The 25,342-nt window shown below is 41.1% G+C and overlaps 1 protein-coding gene across 1 annotated transcript in view; it reads left to right on the top strand.

Annotated features, from left to right (window-relative positions):
* Positions 1–25,342, top strand: part of FARSA (phenylalanyl-tRNA synthetase subunit alpha) — a 529,543-nt gene that overhangs the window by 23,924 nt on the left and 480,277 nt on the right. Inside the window, exons 2-3 of the mRNA XM_044084657.1 lie at positions 15,037–15,174; positions 15,531–15,629. Of these exons, the coding sequence (XP_043940592.1) occupies positions 15,037–15,174; positions 15,531–15,629 (237 nt within the window). The remainder of the gene's footprint in view (positions 1–15,036; positions 15,175–15,530; positions 15,630–25,342) is intronic.

Below are 25,342 nucleotides of genomic sequence, written 5' to 3'. Positions count from 1 at the left end.
TACAGAGTGCTAGTCAAGAGTTCAGAGATCACAGGAAAATGCTTAAAATAATACAGTAGAATAGTTCTGACATCGATGCAGAAAAAACAACTTGTCTAATCTTCCTATTTCCTAGCTATATCCAAGAGAAAATACTCTCCTAAAATAAACTTACATATAGAGCACAGGCAGAGTGCTGGTGAGTTGGATGTTCTCAAGACAAATACAAAAAAAAAATCCTCCGAGTCTCTCTGTCCTTAAATTGATAACACAGTACTTCTGACTCATTTCAGATTACATCATTTCTGTCTGGTTCCCATGCTAACAGAAACCCAGAGTGTAACAGCCCTTTTGATCTTTCACCTGGTTAAGAAGCTACAGCAATAAATGACATTATACATGCAAATTCTAGCAATTAACTCTGGTCTCAGAACAATAGCAAGAATTCCATTATCCAGACATCTCCTCTCCGAGTTTGAGATCAAAGAATTATACAATGCTTGACTTATCAGCTTTCCTCCAGCAGAGTGCAATGTGGTTACATTTTTGAAGTTCAACATTTAACAAAGGGAACAAGCATGTGGCTTACATTAATATTTACAATTGACAGAATTATCTACAAAATCCTATCTAGCTAGGCTGGCAGCCTTCACATATCTTCACAATGGGCAACCGTTGCTCTACACCAATAGTCAACTCCTCCCTGGTTAGATTCAACCACAAACTAATCACCATGGAAATCCACATCTCGCCCACACCCCCTGCAAAGGTAACCACCATGAAAAACTTCTCCAAAGCTGACTTTGGGCTCCTAAAAACAGAGGTGGCTAACTTCACGTCACCCATGTAAATGGAAAATAGATGCATGACTGCCGAATCATACACCAATGCACTGTATGAACACATACATAAATGCATGGAACTAGCCATACCCATCAGAACCAAGAAGCTCTCCTCCAATAAACGGAAGCCAATCTGGTGATCCCCTGCCATTAATAAACTCTACAACAGAAGGAAGAAACTGTTGCAGAAAAAGGTGAAGTCCCAGGACTGGGAAAACGTCCTTATTAGCCTCAAGATCCCTCATCAAAACCTCTGCTGCAATTCTGCCTTCATAGCTGGCTTTAGACACTAAAAAACACAAAGCCTTCTATAGTTATATTGAGAATCTCCACTGCAATACCCAGGTATGCGCTGAAGTTACTGGACAATGGCACCTTCTATACTGAGCCAACATATTAGCCCACAGATTCAGTGCCAACTTTACCCCTCCCCCGCCAAAGGACCAATCACAATACCGGAAGAATGCCAGGCACCCAGCATGACTGCAGCACAGGTTAAAGCTGCATTGTCCAAGGCCAAGAATACAGCTTCCATGGGACCCAACAGTATCCCTGGATGTGTTCTACATGAACTGCAAAGTGAACTGACACCTCATCTGTGTGCCCTGTTCAATCACAGCCTCACCTCAGGCTTTGTTCCTACGGAATGGAGCATTGCTGGGAGTGATTACAGACCCTGGGAATTATTGCCCTATTAGCCTGACGAGCCTGATATGTAAGGCTATGGAGTGCATCATCATGGACCTAATTAACAAGGAAATAGGGAATCTCCAAACTCTAGATCCCACTTGGTTTGGTTTTGTGAAAGGTAGATCATGCCTGCTCAACCTGGTTGACTTCTTTGAGTCAGTCAGCAGAGCTATGGATGTGGGCAAGGCAGTTCATACAGCCTACTTAGATCTGGCCAAGGCCTTTGGTACCATTCTCCTCTCAGGAATTATTGATAAACTCACCAAACTAGGCATCAACCCTAATATCACTAGGTGGGTTGCAAATTGGTTCACAGGTAGAACCCACAGTGTGAAGATAGCAGAATCCAAGTCAGACTGCCAACCAGTCACAAGTGGAGTCCCACAGGGATCGGTCCTGGGTCCTCTCCTGTTGACATTATTAATTCCTCGAGTGATGTAGACCTCCTACAGAAAGGTCTTACTGAGACCACTGACTGGTGTCAAAACCACAGCCTTAAGCTTAATGCCAAAAAATGCATCGTCATCCCCTTTGGGAAAAATTTTGTTCCCACTAAGTACCACACTGATGGGAGCCCACTGAACACTGAAGGTGTTATAAGAGATTTGGGGACACAGGTTGACACCAACCTCTCCTTCAACCACCACATTGCCACTGTGGTCAGAAAGTCCTTTTATGTGGCGCATCTCATTACTAAGGGTTTTGCATCCAGGAAGAAAGAGGTCATCATTTCTCTCTACTCTTCCCTCATTAGGCCAATCATTGAGTATAATGCCCCATTTGGCATGTACCTCACTAGACACATGCAACAGCTGGAAAGGCCACAAAAGTACCTCATGAAGAGGATCCTAGGCCTTAAACACATGTCCTACAAAGACAGACTCAAAAAAACTCCAGCTATTCTTTGTCTCATATAGTCTATTAAGAGGCAATCTCTGCTTGACTTACAAAGTCATGTCTGACCCAGCTCTGTTAGAAATACTACATCTAAAGAAGTCCCAATCCTTCTGCACCACATGCTGCAGAGACCTCAATCTCTTTACCACAATCAACAGAACATGCTGGAGGGACAGGTTCATAACCCAGAGACTGCCCATGCTCTGGAATTGACTTTCCATACATGTCAAGCAGAGCACCTCACTGGCCCTCTTCAAGAGAAATCTTGATGAGTGGATAGGAAATAGAAAGTTCACCCAGAGGATCACTCCAGTGGCTCTACTTGATAGAGGCACTGGGAACGAATGTCGGGTGGCACAATGCCAGGGCACTTCTATGGGCTAGGTTTGTAAAGGCTCCAAGGCCATTAGCCTAATACACACCTATGAACCTATGACTTTTGATTGTTCATAGGGTTGGTACTAGGCTATCTGCCCGAAGGCATTTTATAAGCCTAGCCAGAATGTGTTGGCTTTCGCCGCCCCCTTAGATTAGTTCCCTGTGCCTCTGTCCAGCAGAGCCACTGCAGTGATCCCCAAGGTAAACTTTGTTTCCCATCCACTCGTCAAGGTTTTTTTTGAAGAGTGTTAGCGAGGAGCTCTGCCTAATGTAGATTGGGATCTTGTTCCAAAGCATGGGAAGTCTCTGGGACAGGAATCTATCCCGCCAGCACATCCTATTTATTGTTGCAATGAGGTTTAGATCCCCAGAGCATGTGGCTCGAGGGGATAAGGTTTTCTTTAGGTGGAGCATGTCCATCAATTCTGGGTTGGACATGGCCTTGTATGTCAGGCAGAGATCACCTCTGAGTAGGCGGTATGCAACTGAGTACAACTGGAGTTTCTTCAGTTGAGCTGCATAGGGCATCTGTTTAAGGCCAGTGATCCTCTTGGTGAGGTACTTCTGTGGTCTTTCCAGCTGTTGCAGGTGTCTTGTAAGGTACATCCCAAATGAGGCGTTGTACTCTATGATGGGTCTGATGAGTAGAGGGGCACAGTGACCTCTTTTGATCTGGATGAGAACCCTTTTGTGATTAGGTGGGCCACGTAGAAGGATTTTCTAACCACTTTGGCAATGTGATTATCAAAGGTGAGATTGCTATCTACTTGGGTCCCCAGATCCCTTATTACGTCTTCAGTATTTAGGGGACTACCACCTATGTGGTAGTTTGTGGGCACTTTGTTTTTTTCCAAAAGGGATGACTATGCACTTTTTGGCATTCAGCTTGAGGCCATGATTTTGACACCAGGTATCTGTCTCAGCGAGACCCTTTTGAAGAATGTCTGTCTGTGTCAGCCTGAGAGTCAATTATAGCCCCTAGTTTGCAGTAGTCTGCAAACTTGGTCAGCCATAGTCCTCCTGTGCTTGCCTGTACCTCTGAGAAGTATATGCCGGACAGGAGGGGTCGTAGGACTGAGCCCTGGGGAATGCCACTTGTAACCGGTTTAGAGTCGGACCTAGTTCCCGCAACTCTCACTATGTGGGTTCTATCCATGAACCAGTTGGCAACCCATCTTGTGACGTAAGGGTTTATGTTCAGGCTGGTGAGCTTGTCTAGAATACCAGAATGGGGAATGGTGTCAAAGGCCTAAGCGAGGTCTAGGTAGGCTGTGTGTACCACCTTTCCCTCGTTTATAACCTTGGTAACTGTCTCAAAGAAGTCCACCAGGTTTAGGAGGCATGATCTGCCCTTAACAATGCCAAACTGGGTAGGGTCCAGTGTTTTGAGGTTCCCAATGTCTCTGTTAATGAGTTCCATGATGATGCGCTCCATAGCCTTGCAGACCAAGCTAGTCAGGCTTATAGGGCGATAGTTCCCGGGGTCTGTTGTGGCTCCACCTTTGTGGAGCAGAATAACTGTTGCTGTGCATCACTCTATGGGTATGTAGCCTGTGGAGAGGCCGAGTTTGAACAGTGTGTTTAGGTGAGGGGTTAGTTCGTCTTTGAGCTAGTGTAGGACACAGCCTGGGACACTGTCCGGTACCATTGATGCTGTGTTTTTGGCTTTGGAGTGGGCTGTTTTAACCTGAGTGTCTGTGATTTCATGGACTCTACATTCTTCTGGTATGGTTATGGGCCCTTTTGGGGGTGAGAGGGGGTGTGAAGCTTGCGCTGAACTTGTCTGCCAGGATGTTGGTGATATCTGTTGGTTCAGTGTATTTTGTGCTATTCTGCACTAACTCCGAGCATTGCCACTTAGATTCTTGACGTAGCTAAAGAATGCCTTGTGGTTACCTTTTGAGTCCTTGGCAATTTTTCTTTCAAAGCTTGCCTTGGATGATTTTATGAGGGATCGTAGTTTCTTGCTGATATTGATCAGGGATGTCTTCCCTTCTTGTTTTTTTTTTTTTTTTTTTTTCTGTACTAGTTTCCTCCTTCTGTTGTATAGCTTGTTTATGGCAGGAGCCCACTAGACTGATTTCCTTTTCTTGGAGGAGTGAGTCTTGGTTTTGCTTGGGATGGCACAATCCATGCATTCTTGTAGCTGCCTGTAGAGTGCATTAGTAAACGATTTTGCAGCTTGGACAGTGTTATCCTTCAGCATGGGGGCTTTGAAACTTTCCACCTCGGTCTTAAGTAACTTGAAGTTTGCTTTTGAAAAGTTTTTCACTGTGGTTTTCTTGTCCGGGGGTGGGGTCGGAATATGGATATCCAAAGTGATTTGTTTATGGTCATATCTAACCAGCGAGGGGTTGACCTCTGGTGTGGAACACCTGTCACCCATGTTGGTGATGACCAGGTCCAATATGTTGTCATCTCTGGTGGGAGTGTTGACCAGTTGAACCAGAGCGTTTGAGTTTATAAATTCTAGGAAAAGTTGGGCAAGGGAGTTAGTACTGGAGTAGTTTTCCCAGTTAATGTTTTTGTAATTGAAATCACCCAATATTAGGGTGTTTGCTAGGACATTTGTTTCTCAATGTTTCCAGAAACACGGAATGGGGGTCCTGGGACATGGGTGATCTGTAGCAAGCTACAATTTGAATTGCAATTTTGCCCATTATTAGTTGCACGTGGATGATCTCTGAAGCATCATGCTGTGCCACTAACCTGGAGGTGTGGGTATCCTTGATGAATATGGATACGCCCCCGCCTTTTGTATTTCGGTTTGGGTTCTGTGGCCGAAATGTATGGTATGAGTTTTAGCCTGGTAGTGCTGAGGTGCTCTCTGGGGCCGTAAACCAGGTTTCTGTTACTGCACATGTATCGATTTTCTCCATTGAGTAGCATTACCCTCAAGTTTTTTGTTACTTGTGCTATTTATGGCGGTGGGTTTGTCTTTTGAGCCTTGCCTAAAAAAGGCACTATGGGGGTGGCAAGAGCCTTGGCCAGTATTCGAAAGCTTCAGGATGACAGGTGCAAGACATCTCTAGTGAAGCCAAGTGGCTTGTCGAGCATGTCATCCTAGGCGGACAGACACTGGATCCCCTTTGAATGACACCAGAAACCTAGCCAATTATTGAAATCAAGAATTCTTTCTTTATACCGTGGTATCATTCTTGGTGAGGGCAGTATGCTACTCAGGTTCAGGGTCATACCGGCCTGGGCTACGTGACCAGAGAGCTCTTCCATGTCTCTCTTCATGTAGTCTAGGGAGGTACGACTCAAGTCATTCACACCAACATGGATAATGGCAGAGTCATATTTGTACTTGTTTTGGAGTGACCTGAGTGCTTGTGCTATGTGGCGGATCCTGGCACCCAACAGGCAGCTAATAGTAACCTTCTCCTTATTTAGCCTAGTGAGTGGGATGTCAGTGTGCCTGACTATAGAGTCCCCTATTACTAGTACGTTGGGTATGTTATTTTGCCTTAAGGGCTGTGATTGCATGGCACACTGGTTTTGTGAAGTATGTGTTTCATGGTTTGTGTTGGGGGGGGGGTGGAGGTTGCTTGGATGTTTGCTTTGGAGGTATCTGTTGGTTTTGCCGATTTTTATTTAGAGCCTCTGAGTATGTTTTTATGTATTTGTGTGTTTTTTGCTGGTGCTGGTTTATTGGGTCTATGTAAAACTGGTGGTGTGATGCAAGTATTTCCTTTCTCCTCTTGGCTGTCTGATCCAGTCCTGGGTTGAGAGAGCTTAGCCTCTATTTTGGCTGTATAACTGCATCTCTCGCATGTATTAATGTTTGGTGGTAGGAGGAGGGGGTTGTCTGTGTACATGAGGCAGTTGTAACATTGCCTCAAAATGTCCAGATTCACCAGTTGGACTGGAGAGTACACCTGAAACTGCCCTTTGGACATGCCTCGATATGTACAATAAACTGTTTTACTGGATGGCTGGTAAGGTCGAATAGAGGGCCTTGTCCTTCTGTACAGTATAGGAGGGTCTAGTGCTAGGGTTTATAAGTGCTTGCTGTAAGTTTTGAGCAAGTGTCGAGCTGAGAAATGAATGGCTTGAGTGCTTAAGTTGAAAGTTTGTCTAGTTCCAAGGGAAAAATTGAAGAGGAGACTTTATGGAGCCGGGAATAGTTTTACCCTAGCTAGCCGGTATTTATAGCAGGGGAAATGAAAGAGAGAGAAATTAGTCCAAAATGGCCAATAAACTACTAATGTCTGGGCTGAAACCACTTCTCCAGGGACAGATAGGCTGCTCAAAGCTCTCCTCTCTCACATGTGAACAGAGAAACTTCCTTCTGTCCAAGTAAGGTATGGGCAAACCGAGATTTGTAACACAGCCCTGAATATTCAGCACTGACCTGAAAACTGGACTATACTAGCTTAGAAAGGCGGGAAGCAAGTATGTGTGTGTGTGTGTGTGTGTGTGTGTGTGTGTGTGTGTGTGTGTGTGTGTGTGTGTGTGTATATATACACATATATATATATATATATATATATATATATATATATATATATATATATATATATATATATATATATATATATATATATATATATATATATATATATATATATATATATATATATTTTTTTACAGAAAATAAAGCAGATACACACAAAAAAAAAAACAGTTTAAAAGCACAGAAAAGGATAGTTATTGTTATATATCGCAGATCAGAGTTGTAGTCAATGCCCCCAGTAATAAAGTAGGAAGAAACACAAATACAGTAAAAGCAGATGAATAAAGTGCAATTTATATATATATATATATATATATATATATATATATATATATATATATATATATACATATATATTTATATATATATATATATATATATATATATAAATTGGGGATAGCTGCTGCTATTAGTAACACAGTTGACCCCATTTTTCCTGTAAAAAAAGAAACCGAAAACCAAGCAAGTATTTTCTTTGAATATTAGTAGTTTACTGGGTCTAGGTCAGGGTTTAATTCAGGCCGTTGATCCTGCCTGTAAAGTAGTTTCTGGTTAAAAAAAAAAAAAAAAAAAAAAAAAAGTGGGGTTCCTCTTTTCCTGTTGAGATTTCAGATTCTGAATTTGAACAGGAAGATAAGGGACTAATACATAATTTTTCAACCGATTTTTGATTCGGACTCCGAAGAGAAATCAGTTTCTAATTGTACCTGGGGGAAGGCGGTCTCTTTCTCTGAGACACTTACTAGAATGTGACAGTGTTTTCAGTGGGAAAACACTGAGATTTCTCATCATCAACCTCCTTCTCCCCATTTTTTGCATCTGGTTGGGATGTTGTCAAATGTTGCTATCTCTCTCCCTATTCAGTCTCGCTCTTCTGCCTTCTTCAAAACTAATGTCTGATTTTTGCAGGTCTTCTCTCACACAATCCATCTATCTCTTTGCTGGATGCCCTCCTGTCTGTCCCAAAACATTCTTCATTTGCTTGCCTTCTGTTTTTCTGCACATGTGCCCAAATCATTGTAATCTACTCTCTCTTACCTTTTCTGCAGTTGGAGCTACTTTGGCTTCTGTTGTTATGTCCCAATTTCTTTGTCTGTTCCATAGTGTGCATCTTTCCACCGGTTTCAGGAACTTCATCTCTATCACCTGTGGCTTCCTCAACTTTTCTGCCTTTACTGCCCAGGATTTCGTACCATATAGTAGTATTGTACACTCCAGTGTTTTGTACACCTTACTTTTCATCTACTTTGGCGGCTGCGGTGGTGGTGCTGCTGTAGCGTTGTCGCCTCTCAGTTAAACGTTGCCTGTTTGATTCTCAGTTAGAGCGTCTTCTGTGTGTCGACATGCATGAATGGGCATTCCTTCGTTGAAGGTTGTGCATTAGGCCTTGCAAGCCAGCGCGTAAAAAATCTATTGCCAGTCATTAGCGGACCGGAGTTCCGCTGTGGTGACACCTAACCGGGAAAAGCCTAAAGACACAAACAAACAAACTTTTCATCGACTTTGGCATTCTTCTGTCATGTCCTACACCTGATGCACTGTGCCGCTTGTTTGCAGCCCCTCTGATTCTAGCTTTGACAACTTCATTCAGACTTTCCTTCTCTTCAACCACCCCTCCCAGTTACTTGAAGCCTTTTACCTTTTCCATTTTAATCCGTTCTATCTCCGCTTTCAGCATCTGATTTCCCCATTTGCTGCCATTACAACTGTGTTTTCTGTACTCTGTTTCATCCCATTTGTCTACAGTTTTGCATTCCATTCCTCTACTCTTTGCTGAAGATCGTGCTCAGGGTCTGCCTGTAATACCACATTATCTGCATACAGCAACATGTTTGGTCTGTTCCTTCTGACCTGTTTGCTAATGTAGTCTATCACCAGTATTAACAGCAGTGGGCTCAGAGCTGAACCTGAGTGGACACCCACTTGCACTAGTAATCTCTCTGTGAGACCGAACACTGTTCGTATTTGAGTCATTGGGTCCTTATACATAGCGTCCAGTAGTTCTACCAATGTTTCTGGGACTTCAGGACTGCCCAAATCAGCTTTCTTGGGATATTATCATATGCTTTCTATAAGTGTAGTGCCCAGTTGGACTCTTTCCTCATCTGTAGCTTTTTTTCAACTACCTTTCTCACTGCAAACTTCAGGTCAGTTGTGCTTCATCCTGATCTGAAACAAAACTGCCCATCTCCCATCTTACTTCTACCACTTTACTAATTATTTTTATCAATCACCCTCTGCAGAACTTACAGGCAATGTGACAGGAGTTTGATACCTCTGTACAGCCCACATTTATAAATGTCCCCTGTGTTCTTGTAGACTGGCACTAGTATGCTGATTCTCCAGGGATACAACTTTCTTTCCATACTGGCGTTAAGTACCCTCAGGAGCCATTTCCCCCATCTCACCCAACATCTTTATCATATATGCTGTGACCTCAGCTGAGCTTTCCCTGACTTCATTTTCCTTATGCTGTTCTTTCTTCTTCTACGGTGGGCTTATCCTCTTCTCTCATCATAGGCTGTGTCTGGAGCAGTGCAGCTTCTGTGGGATTTTCTAAATTCAGAAGCTGCTTGAAGTACTCCTTCCATCTCCCTTTGATGTCCTGTACACCGGTGAACAGGTTGTCGCTGGCATTCCTTGAGAAGGGTGTCAGACTATCTTCTTTATCTTTCTGACTTTGCCTTGCAACCTGAGTCTGTAGAGGGCACTGAGAATTTCTACGGCATAAAAAAATTTAAACCAAATTTTATCAAACAGAAAATTCTCGGGCAGATAATTTGAATGGGACAGGATTTTAACAACTTAGTTCAGACACCCTCTATCATAATCCTCGCGAAGGCTTGCAATGTATACTTTTCAGTACCAGTAGCATTATAAAAAACAAACTGACCAGCCTAATACATTCATACTAAAAGAATATACTGCCATCTGCACTTTATGAAACAGGCCTGAATGGCAATTTCTGTTCCTCTAACCATATTAAGGACAGTTTCACCCTTCTTTCACTGTAGTTCCTTACCTGGTGAAGCTGTGCTGAGACCAGCATTAGTAGTAGCCAGGCAGTAGCCATTCATGTGACTCCCCTCTCTTCATCATTCTTAACCAGCTAATTCTTTATTTTCAGTAAGTACGGCTTGATTTCTTTCTAACTTCAGAATATCTGCCTAAATACTTTATCCTTAAATTTTCAGGTTCTACGTATTAGTTTCCCCTCAAGTGTTTGTCAGTGTTTTGTACAGACTAAGGCACATTGAGTGACATTTTCCTGTTTTCTCCAATATATAGTTGCACACAGGGCAACTAGTTTGCAGTGACAAGCACTGTCCCCGTAGTTGCAAACACCTTACTTACAGTGATTGATATTCTCACTCCAAGTCTAATCTATAAAAAGGGTTTGTTGCCATGGATATGAACGTTCCTACTGTCTCCATTACCAACTTGCTGGATATGGGCATCCTGAGGCAATGTAGAAATTGCCTCATGTTTACTGACAGCCAGTCAATTCTCAAACAAGCTGATACAGTATGTGAGAGATGTATTTACACAATGTCACTGGAGGCAAAGCTCTCACATAAAACTACTCCTAATATCAATAAGGTTGTCAGTAGTACACATGGTTTGATAACTCCACATCTTGACTTAATTATCAAACCACCCAGCTACATTGGGCCACATATAAAAAAGTAACTTGTAGAACTAGAAAACAGAATTCTGTACTTATTTCACTGATATAAAGTTACTTATGTATTGATTGTCATAAAGTCATCAGATGTTATCATGGGTGTCTTGTTGGTCGGTATTAATTGCCACAGTAATAATGTTAGCTAATGTTAAGTAATGCATATTTTAAAGGGACGGTCCTTCTGTTAAGTAAGAAAATTCCAAAGGACCCAAGTGAGAGAACCAAGTTTGGGAGTACAGTGGATATATAAAGTATACACATCCCTGTTAAAATGCCAGGTTTTTGTGATATAAAAAATGAGACACCAATAAATCATTTCAGAACGTTTCCCACCTTTAATGTGACAGCCTGTACAATTCATTTGAAAAACATATCTATTGGGGGAGAAAAAAAAAAAAGTACAATACGCTGGTTGCATAAGTGTGTACACTCTTAAACTAATATTTTGTTGTGTGTGCACACCCTTAAACTAATACTTTGTTGAAGCACCTTTTGATTTAATTTCAACATTCAGTCTTCTTGAGTAGGAGTCTTAGCATGGCACATCTTGAATTGGCAATATTTGCCCACTCTTCCTTGCAAAAGGGAGGTTAGCATAATGGTTAAGGTGTTTACCTTGCAATCACAAGGTGCAGGGTTTGATTCTCACAATGGGAAATTGGATTGGCTTAAAATGGCCTATGAGGGCAGTTAGCCTAGTATGAAACTATGAACTAAAAGTGCTCCAAATCTGTCGCTTTGCGAGGGCATGTCTTGTGCACAGCCCTCTTCAGGTCACCCCACAGATTTTCTATTGGATTTAGGTCTGGGCTCTGGCTGGGCCATTCCATAGCTTTAATTTTCTTCTGCTGAAGCCATTCTTTTGTTGATTTGGATGTATGCTTGAGGTCATTATCGTGTTGAAAAATGAAATTCCTCTTCATCTTCAGCTTTCTAGCAGACACCTTAAGTTTTTGGGCCAAAAGTGACTGGTACTTAGAACTGTTCATAATTCCCTCCACCTTGACTAAAGCACCAGTACTAGCTGAAGAAAAGCAACCCCAAAGCATGATACTTTGGTGATGCGAAGTGTTGTTTTTGCACCAAACGTACCTTTTGGAATTGTGGCCAAAAAGTTCAACCTTGGTCTCTTCAGACTATAACACATTTTCCCACATGCTTTTGGGAGACTTGATTATTGTTTTGCACATTCTAGCCAAGCCTGGATGTTTTTCTGTGTAAGAAAAGGCTTCTGCCTTGCAACCCTACCCCTTTAGTCCAGACGTGGAAAATACGGCAGATTGTTGTCACATGTAGTATACAACCAGTACTTGTCAGAAATTCCTGCAGCTCCTTCAGTGTTGCTTTAGGTCTCTTGGCAGCCTCCCTGACCAGTTTTCGTCTTGTCTTTTCATCAGTTTTGGAGGGACATCCAGTTCTTTGCAACGTCACTGTTGTCCCTTATTTTATCCACTTTTTGATGACTGTCTTCATTGTGTTTCATGGTATACCCAATGCTGTGGGAATTTTTTTGTACCCTTCTCCTGACTGATACCTTTAAACAATGAGAACCCTTTGATACTTTGTAAACACTCTGCGAACCATAGCTTTTGCTGTAGCAGGCAACTGAGTAAATGTCAGGAAAATCCTGCAAGGACAGCTGAACTTTATTGGGGGTTAATCAGAGTCTCTGTAATTGATGGCAGGTGTGTACCCAAAAAGACTGAATGCTGTAATTAAATCAAAAGGTGCTTCAGCAAAGTATTAGCTTAAAAGTGTGCACACACAGCAAAGTGTTAGTTTAAGGGTGCACATATTTATGTAACCAGAGTGTTGTACATTTTTTTATTTTTTTCGCCAACACACTTGTTTTTCAATTGAATTGTACAGGTTATAGGTCACATTAAAGGTGGGAAAAGTTTTGAAATTATTTTATTGTGGTCTCATTTTTTTATATCACAAAAACTTGGCATTTTAGTAGGGGTGTGTACACATTTTATATCCACTGTAGGTGGAAAAAAATGGAAGGATGCTGTCCCCAGGGTGGTAGTTAATAGCTGAGGGAGATAAATTTGTCTATGTTGCAGCCCCGAGCAGTGGGAAGGAGATGAAGGGGAGGGAATCTTTTTTTTGCCACCTAAAGACCCAAAAATAAAGGCGATGTTTGCTTTGTCTTGCTGTCACCAAAGGCCCTGTATAGTTAACAAAAGAAATATTTGTCTTTTCCGCCCCTAAAAACATGAAAGAGATTGAGAGCATATGTCATGCTGCTAGCAGGGGGACTGATAAAGGGAATGCTGTTTTTGGCACCAAAGAGAAGGAGTAGTTGGAGAAGGGAAGAGGTTGTTTTTGCCAACAAAAAAAGATGAGAGAAATAATGGAGAGCGAGGGGAATTTTGTAGCCAGTGATAGTTTAAAGCTTTAGAAGTGAGTGCTTGTATTTGCTCATGTTAGAGACAAGGTATGCTGCGAATGTGAGCATGCATAATACTGCCGAGAGTGAATACAGGTGATGAGGAAGTGTGTCCATGTTATACAATGTGAATAGCAGAGAGAGTTTGAGCAGCAGAGGGTTTTAGGGGTTACAGTAATTTATGATTAAGAGAATTGGCAGTTTTGGTTTAGGAACAGTAAAAGTAATAATGTTGGAGATGGAGGTAGGGTAGAGGAGTGAAACGGGTGGGTAGGGCAGAGGAGTGAAACTGGATGTTGTACCCCAAGCCTGTTACCAAAGAAACACAGTCAGCCTCTGTAGAAAACTATATTTTCTGAGACTTAAGTAGGAGTCTCTCCTACCTTATTTTAGAGTGAATTTTACACAAAGGTTTAACAAAAGGGAAGAGACATGCATATCTAATGAAGAGGTCAGACTTACTCATTCCATTTCAAACTGAATTAGAAGGAGGATGACACTTTTACAGCCAGGCTACCATTAGGAGCTCAGGGAAAGAAAGCCTTCAGAGAATTGAAGAGCGCTATCAGTTCAGTTACCCTCAGACTCTTCGTCATTCTAATACAGTTTGTGAGTACAGGCCGTTCCAGAAGCTAACTGAAATGATCAGATCATCTTTTTTTCCATCACTGTTAGTTACTTGTGGAATGTCGTCTCATTGCATTTGGCAGTATTGATGAGTGAATGAATATTCCCAAGTAGAGTCATGAGTAGTTTTTTTTTATCTTTCTTTGCATTTACTCTCTGCTTGTACCATTATTTTATTCTGGTAGCATTCATTTTATTTCCATTTGCTCTCCTAACTTCTTGCTCAGTCTGAACTTTGCTAATACATCGATGCAGTTTCATATGTGCCAAGTGCATTGTCAGTTTTCATTGTATTTCACCTTTGCGGATGTTTACTGTTTTGCTCTTTTCATTGGCTGCAGCAATGATCACCTGTTTTCCTTTCATCTGCCTAGTTGGGTTAACTACATCTTGCCTTCGGACTGTGGTGGCGCTGTTTTTTGTATTCCTGTTCATTCAGCGTTTGTTTACTGTAGTAGTACTTAAAATGAATGCGCATTGTTGTCATTGCTGTCTATTGGCACTAGTTTTTCCTCTCCTTGTTTTGTGACTACAATTAGTTTTGGCCAAAGCATCACATTTTAGTATTATTGATTGCCGTATTTCTTCTGTATACATCTTGAAGACTTGAGCCAAACTGCAGTTATTGGACTTGTGTACACTGTCCCTTTTGTGGTAGTAATAAAATCACTGCCCTCTTTTCTTGATACCCTTGTTATATTTTAAACATGGGAATTTCTAACTGTGGGATACTTTGTGAGTTGCACGCTTAAATCTGTAGTCCTTGAAACTAGGCTGTTTTGACACTTGTGTTGGACAGGCATTTTGCTGGCACTGCTAACCCCAGAGTATGCTACCTTAAGTGCAGCTGTCTCAGTAATTGTTGTGATTAAGTCTGATTGTGATACAGACTATGCCTACAATGGAAAATTAAATTCTTGAGCATACCCTGACCTTAATTAACATCTTACATGCACTTGGGTTTGCCATGTCATTTTTGTGTACTTTGTGTTGTCTGATATGGGACAGTCTGATGTGAGAAAATGTGCTGGTAACTGCCCTGTATTTGTCCATTGTACTTATCTGCCTTTTAATTGTTTCTTTTCAGGTTATCCAAGCAGAGCAGCGATCCTCCAAACATTGGGAGCTTACGGAGGAAGGGAAGGAAGTTGTTGATAACGGCAGCCATGAAGCACGTGTTTTTACTGCTGTCCCCTTAGAAGGACTCCTTCAGAGTGAGTTAATGGTAAGTTTGTTTGCCAGACTTTAGTATCCTTTTATGTTGCTCTTCTTTGATGTTGTTATGTTTGTTGATATTTTTTTATTTTGCCTTTTTCTTGCTGAGATATTGAGGATGGATTTGCATATTCATTACTTTACTTTTCTTCTTGTACAGTAAGCAGTGTAAACTTATCCTGGAGGTAGGGAAATCATTTTATGTCACTTTTTTTGTAATGGTTTTCTGTAAGTTTCTTTGAAAGTACTAACCAAAACAAACAAGCAAGCAATTTACATTTTTTGTTTTAACCACATATCGTTCTCTTGATAGTGGTTCCATTCTTCCTTGGGATCATTGCCTACAGTCTTTTTATTTCCATGTAGAAACTTCCAAGTGGGAAAGTAGGATTCAGTAAGGCGATGTCAAACAAATGGATCCGACTGGATAAGAATGCAGAAGGAGGACCACGCATTTACAGAGCGGTAAGTAACATATTATTTTTTTTTTGTTAAAGAGAGTTGTATATGTCTTGTATGCAATGCAGGGAGCGTTGGTTTAATTTGTTAGATGATGCAGATGAGTTAAGTCTATGTAGCTGAGTGGGGTGCAAGTAACTGTTATAAGTAGTGGATTTGGCTGCTGTTCAGAGATGAAGGTAGATGATGAAAGAGCAGTTATTACAGTGTATGGTGGGAGTCAAGTTGAATATTGTGTTTTCTTGATGGGATGTTGAATCATCCTGTGTAATCAAGGTGCTTGGTAACCAGAACTGCTTGGTAAACATGAAATTACTAACAAAAATGCATTTCTTTGATTTTAGTGCAGCAACTCTGAAACTGTCTAATAGTGGAACACCATGAATTCTTGGACAGCGTCTTCAGTGACATTCCATGCACAAGTGTTGGCATTTGACCTGTCTGAAATTTAGGTCCCTTTCCCTGAAGGAAACTTGCCATAGTAGTAGACAGCTGTATCTCAGTTTACTGAAAACAATTGATCTCAGTTTAGTGAAAGCCACTTATCTCCGTCCACTTCCTTAGCAAGTGAGTTAGTTGAAAATCAGCATTGCCAACTTGCTTTTCAAAATATCTTTTTTATTTTAATTGGGGGATCAGGTCCACTCTTGAAAAACACCATCTTCTTTATGTGACTTAACATTTTAAATTGTAAGATCACTGAATCTTTTTGTGGAACTAGGATAATCTGACCAGTGATCCCCTTCCTTGCTATTCCAGAATGTATGGTCATTACACATCTGCTGAATGGGAATACCATGAAGAATGGGGGTCAAGCAGTTGGGGAAGGAGGTATGCCACTGTATTTTCCCAGGAATTGAAGAATGTTATAGGGTTGGGAAATGCAATAACCTAATTAATCGGACATGGTTTTGAGCCTCTTGGTAGTTAATTGGAGAAAGCAGTCTTTATTTTGTAGTGCATGTTGTAGAACAAAAATGTAAGAAAGATTCAATTCAGAATATACTTCTACTACAAGTGTTCAAAGACCTTGTCTCAAAGCCAGGGATTCAAGTGCCTTCTAGCTTTTACAAGCTGTTGCTTACTCTATAACTTGCTGCTGTCTTGTTCCCAAACACATTGTTTGAAATTCAGTGAGGGTAAGTGCAGCAGCTATAGGGAGGGGGTGGGAGGGGATGGGAGTGTAGATTACAGCAGCGACTGGGAAAGGGAGTTTACGGTTAGAGAATGGAGAAGGTTTTTTAAGGACAGAGAGCAGGAAGGGAGTTTAGGATTAGGAGCCGATCAGGGGGGTTTGGTTTAGGGATTGGGGTTGGAGTTTTAGGTTTAAAGAGTGATCTGGGGTCTTCACTGTTAAGGTTGGGGAGTGGATTTTAAGTTTAGGCAGGAGAAAGTGGAATCTTAAAGTTAGGAAATGAGGAGTGTGGTTAGGAACTGGTTGGAAGTTTTAGAGTTAGGACTCTAGTAGAGCTGTACATTTTAGTAGGGTTGGGTGCTGGGAGCACGAAGTAGTTAAGTAAGAATGGGCTAGTAGGAGTTAGAGCACTTAATGATTTTTAGTAAGTGGCAGTGAGCAAGAGTGTTGTGAACTACTAGCATGTGGGCACTTCTAGTAGACCCTCAGACTATACCATCCTTGCTTTCTACACTTCACTTCTGTATTGGTAACTAAAATGTTGGGACCCAGATTAAACAGTCCTGTAATAAACAGACTGAATGGATTTAAAAAAAAAAACTGACTTAACCTATACCAAGTCCGAGATTGCCATTTTCTCAAAATATTCCCTTTTCCTTTTACTTTGAGGTATGGAGATCTTAGGAATATGGGGGATGTGGGAGAATTGCCCCCAACAAAAAAGAAGTTTTAAGAAGAGGAGAGATGTGCAGTCTTCACTCTTATCCAGCATTTTCAGTCTTTTTTTTTTAGTGTTTGCACTTTTAAGGAGTCTGCTGTATCACAGTAAATAACCTAAGACTTAACCACAACTATGACATTGGCCCTGCTGTATCACAGTAAATAACCTAAGACTTAACCACAACTATGACATTGACCCTGCTGTATCACAGTAAATAACCTAAGACTTAACCACGACTATGACATTGCCCTGCTGTATCACAGTAAATAACCTAAGACTTAACCACAGCTATGACATTGGCCCTGCTGCATCACAGTAAATAACCTAAGACTTAACCACAACTATGACATTGGCCCTGCTGTATCACAGTAAATAACCTAAGACTTAACCACGACTATGACATTGGCCCTGCTGTATCACAGTAAATGACCTAAGACTTAACCACAACTATGACATTGGCCCTGCTGTATCACAGTAAATAACCTAAGACTTAACCACGACTATGACATTGCCCTGCTGTATCACAGTAAATAACCTAAGACTTAACCACAGCTATGACATTGGCCCTGCTGCATCACAGTAAATAACCTAAGACTTAACCACAGCTATGACATTGGCCCTGCTGTATCACAGTAAATAACCTAAGACTTAACCACGACTATGACATTGGCCCTGCTGTATCACAGTAAATGACCTAAGACTTAACCACAACTATGACATTGGCCCTGCTGTATCACAGTAAATAACCTAAGACTTGACCACGACTATGACATTGCCCTGCTGTATCACAGTAAATGACAAAAGACTTAACCCCGACTATGACATTGGCCTGCTGTATCACACTAAATAACCTAAGACTTAACCCCGACTATGACATTGGCCTGCTGTATCACACTAAATAACCTAAGACTTAACCACAACTATGACATTGGCCCTGCTGTATCACAGTAAATAACCTAAGACTTAACCACGACTATGACATTGGCCCTGCTGTATCACAGTAAATAACCTAAGACTTGACCACGACTATGACATTGCCCTGCTGTATCACAGTAAATAACCTAAGACTTAACCACGACTATGACATTGCCCTGCTGTATCACAGTAAATAACCTAAGACTTAACCACGACTATGACATTGCCCTGCTGTATCACATTAAATAACCTAAGACTTAACCACGACTATGACATTGGCCCTGCTGTATCACAGTAAATAACCTAAGACTTAACCACGACTATGACATTGGCCCTGCTGCATCACTGTAAATAACCTAAGACTTAACCACGACTATGACATTGCCCTGCTGTATCACAGTAAATGACAAAAGACTTAACCCCGACTATGACATTGGCCCTGCTGTATTACAGTAAATAACCTAAGACTTAACCACGACTATGACATTGACCCTGCTGCATCACAGTAAATAACCTAAGACTTAACCACGACTATGACATTGGCCCTGCTGCATCACAGTAAATAACCTAGGACTTAACCACAGCTATGACATTGGCCCTGCTGTATCACAGTAAATATCCTAAGACTTAACCACGACTATGACATTGCCCTGCTGTATCACAGTAAATAACCTAAGACTTAACCACAACTATGACATTGGCCCTGCTGTATCACAGTAAATAACCTAAGACTTAACCACGACTATGACATTGCCCTGCTGTATCACAGTAAATAACCTAAGACTTAACCACGACTATGACGTTGCCCTGCTGTATCACAGTAAATGACAAAAGACTTAACCCCCGACTAGGACATTGGCCCTGCTGTATTACAGTAAATAATGTAAGATTTAACTGTGACTATGACATTGACCCTGCTGTATCACAGTAAATAACCTAGGACTTAACCACAACTATGACATTGGCCCTGCTGTATCACAGTAAATAACCTAGGACTTAACCACAGCTATGACATTGGCCCTGCTGTATCACAGTAAATAACCTAAGACTTAACCACAACTATGACATTGGCCCTGCTGTATCACAGTAAATAACCTAAGACTTAACCACGACTATGACATTGCCCTGCTGTATCACAGTAAATAACCTAAGACTTAACCACGACTATGACATTGCCCTGCTGTATCACAGTAAATAACCTAAGACTTAACCACGACTATGACATTGCCCTGCTGTATCACAGTAAATAACCTAAGACTTAACCACGACTATGACATTGCCCTGCTGTATCACAGTAAATGACAAAAGACTTAACCCCGACTAGGACATTGGCCCTGCTGTATTACAGTAAATAATGTAAGATTTAACTGTGACTATGACATTGACCCTGCTGTATCACAGTAAATAACCTAAGACTTAACCAAGACTATGACATTAGCTGGTTTGATTGTTTGGTTGATAAAAAAAAAGAATGAAAACTCTCTAGTGGTAATGTCATTGTCCAAAGAAGTATTGCTTTTTTTAGCATATCCCAGATTTTTTGCTGGAAAATGAGATTTTATAATGGATAGTAATGTATATTCTCAGTTTCTCAGTATTTAGGTTGATTGATTTATTCATTAATTCATTCTTTCGGTAACTGGGTGGGTGAGCTGGTCTGCTGACTCTTTTTGACCCAGGCACAGGTAGACAAAAATACAGAAGACCATGAATAAAACAGTAATGTACAGATATGTGCAGTAATATTAATATTTAAAATAATATTAAATGCAAGTAATGAACAAGAAAAAAAAACTTATTGAATGACAGGTTGTAAAATTTGTTTTTAAGAGTTATATAATCATAGGAAGAAATCCTCCTCACAAGACGTCTTTCTTATACGTGTAGTCCTTAAGGTTCTTTTTGAATTCCAGTAATATCTGAATATTTTTTTTACCTCCACAAGCAGGTGGTTCCAAGTAGCAGGACCTTTACTTGAGAAAACTGTTTCCTTTTACAATTTTGAAGGCAGGCCCGATTGAGATGATGTTGTCCTCTTGGGTATATCTGAGGGAGTAGAGTGTTTCCCTAATTGGAACATTTCACCTCAGTGGTAGCCTACATTATGATTTTGAAAATAAGGGAAGCCCAAAAAGCAGGGTGTCAATAACTGGGGATAGGGAGACATTTGCATGGCTGTCATGTGTTTGTTTTCAAGAGTCTGATGTCTGTATATTGCATGTGTAATGGGAGACATGATGGGCTTTATTTAGCCAATTTGATATTGGGAGTTTTGTGGACCAACTTAAAAACAAGTTAATATTATGTAAGTTGTGTAGTATTTCTATAATGTCCAATGACTCTGTAGCATTCCTGTACAATTTGTGTTCTGCACCCAGACATGAACTATTCAGTTTTTGTTATCAGGATCAAGTAGCAATCAGCCATATAAACAGAATGTTTAATGTAATTTCACTTTTAGCATGTGTGATTTTAAACATGATGATAGATGTTTTGTCTACTTGAATCTAGCTTGTGGTGCATTTGGTACATTATTCACAGCTATGAACTGTCCCTTTCTGTCAGGGTTACTATAGATGATGCATTGACCTGCCAGAATTATCTGCTTAGTGCCATGGCAAAAAGGGCCAGAGGAATAGGCACATCAGGATTGCTGCAGGAACAGACATTTGAAGAAGGAAGTTGGATGTCACTGCCCATGTAGAGACAAATGGGCTATCAAGGAAAGTAAAAGGAAGATTGTAGGAGTTGGAGGAAGTAGGAATGGCCTTGGACACGCACAACACAGATGTTGATTCTGTAAGGTGCTTCCTGTCTGTGTGAAGTGCTGACAGCAGAGTACATCATATTATGGGTTTAAATGAATGGTTGAATCCATTTTACAGACCTTAGGGTTTTGATTAAATAATGGATACAGAGCTCAGGGTTTTGGCTGTATGGTAAAGAAGATCCATTGAGATCTGCAAAAACTTGTTGCTTTAGTGATCTACATCTGTTTGGAAGGGGAAGCAAAATTATAAGTTGTTCTGGTGATCTACATCTGTTTGGAAAGGGAAACAAAATTATAAGCGTCATATTTAAAACGGAAAAATTAGCTGGGGGCACATAAAAAAATGCAGCTTAGTCTCTGTCTGTCTTATCAGTATAGTTAGTGACATACCTTCCAATGCAGAAAATAACAAGAGAAGTTCAGTCAAAATTAAGAGAAAAAGCAAACATGCATATATATACGTCAACTAAATAACTCTACAGACCACCAGACTAAAACAGGAACCTTTAATACAAATGTAAGCATGATTTGTTCTTGTTTTTACCACTGCAGACCTTCAGTACATTGGTACCTGCTTTTTGTTTTGTTATACGTATACATAGATGTTACAAAAGAGGGCAACAAATAAACATGGGAGGTATTGGCTTCCACTCAACCAGTGCTGGTCAAAAGCCATGAGCGAAAGTGGGTTTTATTGCAGAACAGTGTGGTAATATTGTGACACTAACAGAGTCATTGTATGATAGTAATTGTAACTGGGATGTAAATATTCCGGGATATAGTTTGTAGGAGGAGCAAAGTGTTTAAACTAGGAGGAGATTTCTCTCTCTGTGTGAGAAAAGAGCTTGGAGAATTACAACAAACAGGTAGTCAAGGGAGTGGAGGAGGTACTGTGTGGTGTTGCATTGGAAGCTGGAAATGGTGCCTCAGATTGTACAGGAGTTGTATGCAGAATGCCTCCTCGTAAGGAGGATATAATGTAACCTTATGTAGCATAGAGGAATTTTTTTTTGGGGGGGGGGTGGACTTTTAATTTCAAATGAAGAATGGAGTACTTGGCAGCAACATTGAAGAGCAGTCTTATTCTTGTAGTCAAACGGGCAGGCTTCTGATATGTGATACTAGAACCTACTTAGGAAGGTGTATCCTTTGACGTAGTGTTCTCATATGATAAGAGAGAGAGAAAAGGGATACTAACTCTGAGAGTTGGCAGTCATTTGAGAACAAAGTGTTACCACATATTTGTAGTTTAGAAACAGTCAAAGTTCAGGAGATCTGACATTGACAAACTGAAGTAGTACCATGGAAATGCAACTAAATGTATAATGGTGAAGAACACTAGGGACTTTTAATGCTTTACAACGTTTTGTGTGAAACATACACAGTTTAAAAAGAACAGAAATAAGTTTGTTTCTCAACATAGCATCACAGATTATGGAAAGCATGATGTTTAGGGGATACAAACAAACTCAGAGGAAGGCAGGGAACAGTATCAGTTGAGGCAGAAAGAAGCATACAAATGCAGTCAATGCTGACTAATGGATAGTGACTTCAATGAAAAATAGAGATCAAACAATTATAGATGCATAAAGGAGCTAAGAAAGATGAAGGGAAGGATTGTGAAGCCTAACAAAAAAGACAGGTATGGCAGAACAGGGCATTGAAGAAATGGGACTCTGAAATTACAATTTTTGCTTGGTATTCTGAAAGGAAGAGAAGTGAATTACCATTTCTCACCATTAGATTGTCAAGGTTAAGGGGAGTGATCCCTTCACTTCACAGAGAATTTAGTTTTAGAAGAACTTCAGAAAATAATAGCCAGGCGAGGCATTTAGGTCACATAAGTGACTCTGCTTTTAGAGAACTGAGAAGAGAAATGTTAATGTCACCTTCATTTCAAGTAAGTCATGTTTGGAGGGCAAGGTTCATAAAAGTGACTTGTGACTGTGTGTGTGACTGGAAACTGTCTCTGTTGCTGAGACCAAAAAATGTAGAATGTGGAAGAACCTGTAGTAAACAGAAACTGAAAGCAGTTGGAACTCATTACAGGAGACGCATTGCATTCGTTTTCAGTGACTAGTTAAATAGATTGTCATGTCTTAAGGGATCTGTATCCATGGCCTGCCTAGACTTCAAAAACAACCAAGACAGCACAGTGGAAAACTGTAAGAATTTATCATCCAGTCAACTACTGGCCTTGCTAAAAATAATAATCTCAGGACTTCAGAAAAGCATTTGACATGACATCAAAACTGTAGGTTAGCAAACAGGTTAGGGAGATGTGACAGCTTGTGTGAAACCTTGGCTAAACAGAAGGATGCAGCATCTTAAATCAGACACAAACAAAGTGTCACATAGCTCACAACACCAGTGTGCCACCCAACAACGAGCCCCTAAGGCAAGACAACATACCCAACACTTTAGTCATAGGTGACTCTGTAGTCAGGCACACTGATGTCCCACTCACCAGGCTGAACAAGGAGAAAATTAGTCAGCTGCCTATCGGGTGCCAGGATCCGCCACATAACGCATGCACTCAAGTCACTCCACAACAAGTACAAATATGACTCTGTCATTGTCCATGTTGGAGTGAATGACTTGAGACGTACCTCCCTGGACTACATGAAAAGAGACATGGAAGAGCTCTCGGATCATATGGCCCAGGCAAGTATGACCCTAGCCCCAAGTAACATCCTGCATTCGCCCAGAATGATACCACAGTATAAGGACAAAATGATTGACTTCAACAATTGGCTAAGCTTCTGGTGTCATTCAAAGGGGATCCAGTATCTGTCTGCCTGGGACGACATGATCAACAGACCACGATGCTTTGCCAGAGATGGTCTGCACCTGTCACCCCTGGGATTCAGGTTATCAGCTAAGGCTCATGCCATCTCTATAGTGCATTTTTTAGGCAAAGTTAAAAGGTAAAAACCACCACCGTAACCGGTACAAGCATGCAAAATCTGAAGGTAATGCTACTCCATGCTAGAAGTCTAAACCTCAAAGTGCACAGTCTCGAGGCACTCCTAAAAATGGATAACATAGATATCGGTGCAGTAACTGAGACCTGGTTCAAGGCTCCAGAGAGCACCCCTGCAATACCAGGCTATAACTCTTACCACACTTTTCAGCCACCAAACCAGGACCGAAACACTAAAGGTGGGGGAGTGTCCATATTCACCAAGGATATTCACAGCACCAGGCTAGTTGCCCAACACAATGCGTCTGAAATTCTCCAGGTGCAACTAACACTAGGTAAGACTGCAATCCAAATTGTAGCTTGCTACAGATCTCCCACCATGCCCCAAGATTCTCACTACACCTTTCTAAACATACTGGAAAATATTAAGATACAACCAAACACCCTAATACTGGGTGATTTCAACTACCCTGCCATTAACGGGGAAAACTACTCGTGTACCAACACCTTTGCCCAGCGGTTCTTGGAATTCATAAATTCCAATGCCCTGGATCAACTAATCCTTAGACCCACGAGGGGTTCCAGTATCCTAGACCTAGTCATTACCAACATGGGAAATTGATGCTCCATACCTATGGTCACCCCCTCGTTGGTCAGGTTTGACCATAAGCTAATCACCCTTGACATCCACATCCCACCCCACCCCCCAGGAAGGATACTTCCGTAAAAAAACTTCTCCAAAGCCAACTTCATGCTACTCAAGTCAGAAGTGACAAACTTCATGACACCCATGCAGATGGGAACTGAAAGTTCGACTGCTGAATCCTACACTAAGGCACTGTACGAGCACATCCACTCTTGCATGAAGCGTGCTATCTCCAATAGAACCAAGACGCTCTCCTCCAAAAAAAGGAAGCCAATCTATTATGGTCCCTTGCCATAAACAAACTTTGCAACAAAAGGAAGAAACTCTTGTAGAAAAGAGGAGAATCCCAGGATGCAAAAAACTCCCTTACCAGCCTCGGTAAGAAGCTGAGATCCCTCATAAAATCCTCCAAAGCTAGTTATGAAAATAAAATTGCCAAAGATTCCAAAGACAACCACAAGGCATTCTATAGCTATGTCAAGAATCTAAATGGCAATGCTCAGATCTGCTCTGAGCTATAACAGAATGGCATTAAATATACTGATTCCAAGGATATTGCCAATATCCTGGCAGATCGATTCAGTTCATACTTCACCCCCTAAAGGGCCC

Source organism: Protopterus annectens, chromosome 9.part0 (assembly GCF_019279795.1).
Source record: "Protopterus annectens isolate FY-2018-M chromosome 9.part0, PAN1.0, whole genome shotgun sequence".
Lineage (NCBI taxonomy): Eukaryota > Metazoa > Chordata > Ceratodontiformes > Protopteridae > Protopterus > Protopterus annectens.
The sequence above is the reverse complement of the archived record's forward strand: the minus strand, read 5'-3'. Positions and strand labels throughout refer to the sequence as shown.